Source organism: Haliotis asinina, chromosome 9, assembly GCF_037392515.1.
Source record: "Haliotis asinina isolate JCU_RB_2024 chromosome 9, JCU_Hal_asi_v2, whole genome shotgun sequence".
Classification (NCBI taxonomy): domain Eukaryota; kingdom Metazoa; phylum Mollusca; class Gastropoda; order Lepetellida; family Haliotidae; genus Haliotis; species Haliotis asinina.
Genome location: NC_090288.1, coordinates 11910452 through 11920623, shown reverse-complemented (window position 1 = coordinate 11920623; position 10172 = coordinate 11910452). Strand labels below are relative to the sequence as shown.

The 10172-nt window shown below is 41.5% G+C and overlaps 1 protein-coding gene across 1 annotated transcript; it reads left to right on the top strand.

The window, feature by feature from the left end:
- The first annotated feature begins 1646 nt into the window (after positions 1-1646).
- LOC137296975 (uncharacterized) lies at positions 1647-9324 on the top strand. Its single transcript, XM_067828906.1, has 4 exons — positions 1647-1733; positions 2904-3019; positions 7047-7182; positions 9025-9324. The coding sequence occupies exons 1-4, from the start codon at positions 1647-1649 to the stop codon at positions 9322-9324; spliced, it is 639 nt and encodes a 212-aa protein (XP_067685007.1).
- Positions 9325-10172: the final 848 nt, after the last annotated feature.

The following is a 10172-nucleotide window of genomic DNA, read 5'->3' as shown; positions in this document are numbered from 1 at the left end:
CCCGATCCCATCAGTCGCCTTTTACGACAAGAATAGTCGCCTTTCATTTCAAGCATGGGTTGCTGTAGGCCTATTCTACCCCGGGACCTTAACGGGTCGTGCATGGTTTTGTAGTATAGTATAATAGAATACTTATAGTAGAAGTCATTAGAATATTACGAACTGGGACACTAGCCTAGGGATTAGCTTCATACACCACCCCATGTGAAGGATTGAACCCGGACCTTGGCGTGACCAGTGAACGCTTTAAACACAAGATTAATTCATCACCCCTTTTTGTTAATAAAGATCTAAGGATGGTACATGCGTGGACAAAGCTTCTGAAATCGAGGAAAAATCTCATAATTATTCCATTTTTACATTCTGCTCATTCAGTGGGACAGAGATACCCTCTTGAATAATTACAGTTTCCTCCAACGATACTCGCACGATCCATTCACACCCTTCTCGTTTCTTTCAGAACCAATCTTTCAAAACGGCGGGGACACGAACACAGTGTTGGAGGCGAGCCCTCCCCTGCTTCCAGTCCGGAGCAGATAACCCGGGGGTGGAGAAATGCGAAGCCTACTACCGCTGTGCCACCGAGAGCAACAACGAGTATCTCATCAGATGGCGCTGTACGGGAGGAGAGGGCGTTGGCGATTTGGCGGGAAACACTACCATGTGCGCGCAGCCTATCCCGGACAGAAGCTGTGCCCCTCCTGTCGTCTGTCCGAGTTCACAATGGCAGACGGCAACAGTCCATGTGAGTAATGCAAATTATTTTCCATGGGTCATTGAATACATTTAACCCTTTATGTGGTTAAAATGCTTTGCGTGATACAAATGCTTAGATGCACGGTTGTTACGAATACGCTTATGACGAAATGAGGGAGGGAACGTATATTTGAGGCTTGTTTGGTCCCTGCTGCTTGCTATATTTTAGCTGAAATTGATATAGGAATGACGGTTAAAATAGTACCTTTGAATTCGTTATAATTATAGTTTACTGTGCATCGGAATAACAACTTATTGGGTGAAGAATCATTTAAGTAACTCAGACAGGGTAAAGACGATGGTCACGAGGATGATACTGCTTGTCTACAGATGCGAACGGTGAATGATAACCAAAGAGCTCCGGATCCTAAGCTGTCTAAGTTACGCAACTCTGCACGAACCTACCACTGTATAACCCAGGTGTTTTCTAAAACTCCAGTGAGAGTAATGCCACTCAGTAAATATCACAAACCTACCGCGGTAGAGCCGTAACCGCAGTACGTGGACACGACAAATACACTGAATTTGACTTGGGGCCCCGAAACCAAGCTGGTTGGACAAATCCAACCTTAAGCACCCCCTTGTCATGTCTGCTTGTGCACCCGGACAGAGAGGCATCCCGCGTTCTCAGGAAGCAGTCTAACATAGCACCTGGATGATGTGTTATGTGCACGGCATTAAATCGTCTTTAAGTAATTCTGTGCAGCTTGCTTTGAGCTCGACTTGTGTTTAGGAGTCGTGTTTGCCAGCTCTGGCATGTCCGCCCGTCCAAGCAAAGGTTACATAAGCGGGCGTAACCGGTAGCTCAGATGCCACACAGTCCGTGTTAATGAAAAAGACTTCGCGAGTCGACGCGCTCAATCTCGTCTGCTTTTTCCACTGGGTTTGTGATGAGCAGACGACAGGACACCAGCGCTCGTTCACCTTTTCGACAATGGCCGGACACGAGACTGAAAACAGACCTGCATGTGTATCTGGTGAATACTTAAAGTGGGTTACATTATCCGACGTGGAATTGATAACTTTCCTTACAACTGGATCGTCTGTTGTCCTTTCTCTGATCTGGCTAGCACACATTTTGAGAGAAGGGTTGTGTTTGAACGAGACACTGTGTTACTTGTTGATCGCATCTGGATAACGTTTGTGGGAATGCTTCATCAGGCTGATTACTCTCTGGTGTCTTCATAGCTTAACGATGTCTGACAAAACAACTGTAATTGTTTGTTATTTTAGAATGCGAATTTCCCAAGACATTGTTTGCGTTTGTTTGTTGTTTAACGCCGCACTTAACGATAGTAAACCTTAACGACGGCGATATGAAAATATTGCCTGGACCAGACGATCTCGTGACTGACATCATGACATTCGATCCACGAATACAGGATACAGTGACATGCATTACCGCGGTCAGTGAGCCTGACCTCCCGATCCTGTTTGTCCCTTTGTACGGTAAACATGGAATGCTGAAGATCAGTTGCTGCTGAAGATCAGTTGTAACCTGGATCTTCGCGAAGGACATTGTGTATTAGTCACCTTGTAGAAGACTCATCTGTACACAATTAAGGACTGAGATCACGTGACCATCGATCATGTTTTGTCACTTTGACAGGTCTCTGTTGTTCATGGTTCAAACGTTTATTGTGTTTTTAGCAGATTTTAGACCCCAAATCTACATAATTTTCCAGTCGTAATCTCATTGCAAATCTGACTTTAGATTGAGACTGGTTCAGGCCTGTTGTGCTGTCCTTCTACGCTCTATACTGTTACATCATTGTGAGCTTACAGACTGCAAAAACTGGCTAGTTACTAACTACAGCAAATCTCAGTTTCTATCGCTAGTAACGAACTAAAGCTAAAAGTCTGTTTGTATCGGCTAGTGACGAACTACAGCTAAAGTCAGTTTGCATCTGCTAGTGATGAACTACAGCAATAGTCAGTTTGTATCGGCTAGTGACTTCAGTTTGTATCGGCTAACAACCTTTCAGGTCATGAAGGGCGGTGGGTAGCCTAGTGTTCGCTCGTCACGTAGATTCAGGTTTGATTCCCTACAAGGGTACGGTGTGCTTCTGGTGCCCCCGCCGTGATATTGTTGGGCTATTGCTAAAGGTGGCGTAAAACTAAAACTCGCTCACTCTGTTCATTCGCAGCCTCACACACCGTTCCCCACCGAGATCGTGATCGGGGGCACCCTCGGCACGCTCTCCCTCATCGCTATCGTCTTCATCATCATCGCCGCCGTCCGGAAGTGGCAGATCAAGAGGAGGTGAGTGTTGTTTAAATGCTGTGTAATTGTGGACGTTTCGAATCGTTTTTGCCATTGTCTAAATTCAATGATTTACTGACTTCTGCAACTCAAATATATACTGCAGTCAGTTTCGCTCAAAAGTAGACCGATGAATTGCAATTTAACTCGAAAAAAATGTAAACATCAAATGATCAATGCAATAAATGGTGCTTGAGAAATGATAGAAACGGCACAGGTTAATGAATCAATAATTTTGTCGGCACCTGTGAACGTGCTTCTTGAACACCTGGAAGTCCTTGTCTGCGCTCCTCCCTCGTAACAAGACGTGAATTGTGTCAGTAACTTAATGAAAGTTTGTTAAACAACATTATTTTTAAATTTTAGGACATAAATTCTGCAAGACTCGCAGAGTTGGTCTGATGTTTTGATTATGATCAGCGTTTCATTCAGTATTTTGTGTTTACTAGTTTTCGATTTAGATTGCAATTCATAGGTCCAGTTTTGAACCAAACAGGCTGTAGGCACTCACTCATTCACTCACTCACACCCCCACCCACCCACAGACCCATTCACTCACTCATTTGTTAGAGTACCTAAAGATTGAGGATCAATACTTTATGATACGCGGGAAGGTTGGTTTAGATCCACACACATTAGCTAGAAGGAATATTTCCGTTGCATCAATATAAACACGACTATATTTTGTTTTGTTTTGTTTTTAAATGCGTCATAGTAAACATGACTTCGCTTAGCGCGAGTCTAAACCCTGTGTTTTGAGGGTCGACCAGTTTGGTCTGTGTTCGTCAGGTTCAACGCCTTTAACAATATTCCTGCTGTATCACGGTGACTCAGTTTGAAGAGGGTGGGGTTAGGGGATGATTCGGATCTTGGACGGTTCTGAATTTTGTTAAACCCTGGATTGTTGAGGGTATAACTGTTTATCAAAGGGTGGTATACTGAACAGCAAAAGAAACGCAAGTTTTGAAAAAAATAAATGTCATAAAAGTAAGAGTTCATATTTATGTCTTCAATTTAAAAACTTGACAAACCAGAGTTGCGTTTCTTTTGCTGTTCTGTTTATTTATTGTAGTGTTCCAAAAGGGACCAAAAGTATTCTACTAATACTGAAAATAATATCGAAAATCTATATAGCGCTAATTCCAAACCGCTAAGAGGGTGCGCATAGAAAGCTAAGGCCACCGACTCGGGAGGTTCTTCACTTCTTTTGAACAGTATATTTGGAGACCTATATTGAGCGAACTTAGTGATTATCGATTATATTATGTCACTTTTCTATTTGGCTAACTACCTTGGACCTCAACGCAACCAGCACTTGGATTTTGGAGTGATATCAGAATCTTCATGGCTCATTTCGTTAACTTGGTACAAAATGTTTCTCGCTTCTAAGAGTAACTTGATTGGATGGCCAATCTAGGCGTCCAGGAGTTTTACTACGGTTCAGTTTTCTTATATCACAACTTGACAAGTTTTTCCTAAAGCTATATGTTTTTGTCATGACAGTGTTTAGAATAATGGGGCAAGCAATTCAAAAATCGGTGTAAAATGTACTGGTCAAGAAAATATGACAATGTCAGCAAAACTAAAGAAATACTTTTTTGAGAGGCATATTCAGAAGTTGGTGAATCAGGTAAAGAGAATCTATGGATGAACAACGTTTCGACTGACATTTCTGTATCAAATAGTCGCATCACCTGAATAGAGAAGTTGTTCATTCACAAGGTTTCCCTTTACCTCAGAACATACTAAGTCTTGTTTCATCAATACTACAAGTTCCAGTGATAAACTATGCTAGCGCATAGCGGCAAAAATGGCCGCAGATTTATTTCCCGTTTTTTCTGTCCAATCAGAACACGTGTTACATCGACCTAGATTCAACTTGACAAATGCAAGCAATGTGGAGAAACAAATATGATATGACTGAGTTCTGTCTAGAAGAAACATTTGAGTATCGCGCTCGGGAAGAGGTTCTAGTTTTCACGATACATCAAGAAATTACCGAGATCTTGCGAACGATCACTTTTGAAACAAGGTCGCTGATTGTACTACTGAATCTGATTGCCTGCAATCACGAGTCTTGAACACTCGCACCATGAAATGGGTCGTATTACGTAGGAAGATATGAGAAGTAACCTCTGTGGGAAAAGACTGTATAAATGCATGTATTGTTATTTATCATTAGTGATATTAAACACAGCAGAAAACCAAACTCCCTGCTGTTACAAGACGTAATTTATCTGTAAAAAGGACTTTCCAAATTAGTTTACAAAACAACAAAATAATACAGGTGACAAGGCGTCCCCTTGCAATAAACCAATGCTATTTGTAAACAAGTGTGACGTAAAGCTAATAAATGAACCGTAGCTAAACATTAATGCCTGTCTTGGATGATTTATATTTGGCGTTGGTGTTCTTTCCTGAATGAGATAGAAGGGTATTTTAACATGACTTTTGTTATATCAGAATCTAATGCCAAAATACCACGGGGATTGTGGATGCGAGTGTGTTTCCCGAGCAACCTAGCTGTGCGTGAGAGGTGACTGAGTGGATCGAGGTGTCGGGCTCACTGACTAATCCGTATCATTGTATCCCAGTGTCGTAGATGGATGCTCATGATATCAGTCACTGGGTTGTCTTGGCTTGATTATTTACTAACTGAGATATAAATGACAGCAGTGTTAAAAATAAGCAACCAATCAATACCATGCCAAGTGAATTAAAAGTAGACGTGAACGTTAGTTATAAGAAAACGTCTTTGATTAATCACATAAGCACATATGTTTTTCTTACCGCCTTTCCAAACCTTAAACCCACCCTGTAACGTGGTGGTATTAAGGTTTTAGAATATGCTTCCTTGAAGATCGGATCTAAAAGAATGCAAAAAATATTTCAAGCGAAACTGTCAACGATCCATTCAGCACAATAATCATTAACGATATTATCAGGTCCATGTGATTAATCCTTCTGAGACCTTTGATGCCTTTATTGTTCCTGCACTGTGAAGTCCACCTCAACGTATGGATATACACCATAACTTGAATATGTGTCTATTGTTGAGATCTGGATATTGATTAACACTTGATCTTGTCGCAGAGGCAGGTGTTTATTCATAAAATTCTTACTGTGACACATTTGGCATTATATTGGACTGTGAAACTTTACATGAAGTTGTTTGGAACTATATTTACTTTCAAGATACCTTAATCTTTTCATGATATCCCCATCGAAGCTTTCCCTCTAAGAGCGTATGTTTCTTCTTTTGATTACAAACTGATGGTCAGAGAAGGGATTGGATGTGTTAGGTTGTTGAGGGTACAGGCTCAGGTATGACAGAAATAGTTGAAAACAAACAAACCGAAAAGCTACAACAATATATTCTCAGAATGTGAGTGGTTTGTTTAAGCTGCAAGAGAAACAGTGTATCCCGGCGACGGTACATCACTTTAAAACCTGAAATTAAGACCAAAACCAACAAAAATAAAACAACAGCGTCTGTTATACATAACATGAACACCATCCCTTACCCCTTTTGTCTGAGAAACTTCGGGGGGGGGGGGGTTATTTTTTATTTTTTATTTTTTATTTTTTTTTATGAAAACATTTTGTTCTCAAGCTCCATTTTGAATTCGAGAAAACATAACAACCCTTCCTCCTCATTATGTATCCAGAATCATTCTCTACTTAATAAACAAGCTATATGATAATCCATCGAACAGGCCTTGCATCCCAGTGATGTTGACAGATGGTCATAATATCAATCACTGGATTGTCTGGTCCAAACTCGGTTATTTACAGACTGGCGTCAAATAGCTGGACACATGCTGAGTGTGACATTAAACAAAGAAACATGATTTATACGAATGACTGGTTGAAATTTAACACCAACAACACAATTTGCTCAAGATCACTATAATGTGTGCGCAATTAGACACTGGAAGAAGGTTTGAAAGGAGTTGCTTATAGTTCAGTTTTCTTTTATCCAAGGTTTTAACCACTGCCTTGAGCCTGTCGTTTGTTTTCTTTACAGACAGAGGTTTAAGCACCCACACCATCGCCCCATCAAGAAGACGCGGCTGGTTCCCTGGTTCGGGGAGCCTGTTCTGGCCTACGACATCTCCGTGAGAGATAAGGTCTACCGAGCCTACGACAACTACGCAACTGACGTAAGATCCGTGAATAAATATTACTTTACGCCGCCTTCTGCAACAAACAGCAACCAACTGTTATAACACTCAAAGGAACTAAATTTAGTTCGCCGTGGTTCGTTATACGTATTGAGACTGAAGTATACACCAAGTGACCAAAAATATTGTTTATGAACTTAGTTTACTGTACCAGCAATATCAAAACAGAGACACAAGAGCGAGTGAGCGAGTATTGTTTCACTCCGCTTTTAGCCCTATTCCATCAATATCAAGGCGGGGGAGACCCGAAATGGGTTTCACACCTTGTACCCATGTGTGGAATCGAACCTGGGTCTTCGGCGTGACGAACAAACGCCTTAACCACTATTCTACAGCACCGGCCCCAGAGACACAAGAAACCGGCTTCTGAAATCGAAGCTGATCATCGGCGTAAAGAGCCAACATTTTAACAACAAGAATACTTTAAATAAAGCCTTCTTAAATTAAGGTCGAAAACCATTCACTGCATGGTGAGTTTTATTATAATAATGAAAGTGGTTCACATTAAAGTTTATGTGCATTTGTAACCACTACAACTAACACAATGTCTTGCTCAACCCAATAAAAACAAACGACTGCCCATTGCGATAATAGCAACCATACAACGCTAAACAAATTAGATTTTTTATAATTCCACGCCTTACCAGTAATAATTTACGGTTTGAGTGAAAGAGTCATTTTGCTCGCTTTTATCAATACCGGAAGCATCACCATGGAGACAATAGAAATGAGCGTCGGACATTGTTCCCATACAGGGATCGAACCCGGTATTGCGGCATAAGGACAAACGCTTTAACTACTAGGCTACAGCGCTATCCAGCATTCTTTGCATTCTCCCATTTATCTCAATAGACGAAGAACCACAGTAAACATTGTGATAGTAAGTCAGTTATACTAGAGGATTATTTCAACCAAAGCAAATTTACTTTCTTTACGTCTGGATGCCTTTGTCCTGGCACATCTTTATGAGTTAAACATCATTCTATCGGTTTGTTCTGATGTGTCGAACATAGAGTTGTCTCCAAATATTAATCAGGCTGACTATTCTCGAAACCTTCGTAGCCCTGCGAACTTCTAAAGCCCCTTCTTTACTCACTGGCTACGATAAAAGTTAAGAAAGTTTAGGGCTACGAACATGTCGAGACTATGGGCAATTCCTATTTCTTAATTTTTTTGCGCTTCTGGAGAACCTCGTATGACTCGAAGTATTTATGTAGGTCTCTTCAGCTGCGACACATCGGGGTTTGACTACATATTGTGACGGATGAACATGTAGCCACAGTAACGCATGTCTAACTGCACGTGCTTCCTGACATACTGATAATCATGAGAAACATAATTTGGCACTAAGATGGCACTATTTTGTGTCACCTTCATATTTCCAGAAGCTTTCAGAACAAAATGTACAAGGGCAGGTTCGTGGAAAGGAAGATTATGTGCTGTTGTTTGAAGTCTTGAATTAATATATCATTTAAAAAAGTAGGGGATATTCCATTTTGTGAGCAGGCCAATAGCCAATACCAATACTTGTGACAAAACGTAACATATATCCATACAGATCAAATATTTCCAAAGGAATGGATTAAATTGTCACATTTCCCCTACTTTCTCTTCATCATCTGTTTCCTCCTTGTCTTCATCATTTGCATTTTATCAATTTTAATAAATCCATTATCCCCTACCTTTTTTATGGTATATGATCCGATAAAACAATTGTCCTTCTTCCTTCTAACAACCATCATAGTAATGATAATCCTCTGAAATATCTGAACAATGACATGATGAATTGAAGAAATAAATATTTTTCTAATTTCATATCAGGTGTACTACCCAGCCGCCCACTCAACTCCGCGTGCAATGCGCATGCACGGTTACCATGACAACTCAAGTGACAACGCCCTGTGCACTATGGGAGAGGACAGCCATTACGAGCCATCTATCATAGCAGGCAGCTTCGTGTATCACCCGCCGTCCAACCTCCCGCCCCACCTAGTGCCAGATTACAACCAGAACCTCTCCTACGACAGCTTCAAGAACGAACACTTGTACGAGAACAATACAAGAGGGGTGGTGAGCAGCACCCTCAACAACCACCACCAGCCCCCCGACTTCTACCTATGACCCTCGGGCTGTGCTAAGTATTGTGACAATGACGCAGCGGTGGGTTGTTCAGACAGCAACCATGCACCTCAACCTGACAGATGGCAACTTTCGATGCTTGGCAATACCCGTCATATGTAACATAATGGCGCTGACATTATTGTGGCGGAAAACGCGGTTGTGGATTCTCGGAGCTGCTGTTCCTCTAAGCTGTTGATGAACCGCCATATTCCCGTAGAAAGTGAGTGAATATGATTTTACGTCGTTTCTCCGCAACATGACAGGAACATGGAAATTGGCTCACACGAAGGTAGAATATGCCCCAAAGCAATTTTTGGAAGACATGAACGGTTTTCGGAGAAAATCAGGTATTGGGCAGTAAACAGGCAGCCACCGATGGTCTTAAATCAAACGTTCAAAGCGCTTCAACAGACAGCTATGCGATCACGAGAGCAGCAGACAAGCACAAAGATGACATGGAGAGGGTTGACGTGACGTCTGCTTGAAATCGCAACTTCTAGTGATGGTGGCATGTTCACCGTATGTCATGAACAAAGTCTGCTAACAAAGCACGTTTAGACGGTAATATTGCCATACCATGAAATGGTATGGCATATTAGATATTGCATGTGTTTATAAGACTGAGATACGTTTATGCCAATAGTGGTTGAACAGACTCATGTGTGACGCGTGCGCCATCAAGCTACAAGCTCAACTACGACGTATGTGTGTAAATACGTGTGTAAAGTATTAATGGACTACAGCTATTCTACAGACTTGCCAGCTTCACTAAGTCCTTGTACATAGACGGCAAGATTACTACAGCCTTGCCTACAGATGTTTATACTGCAGCCCAACAGAGACAGTGA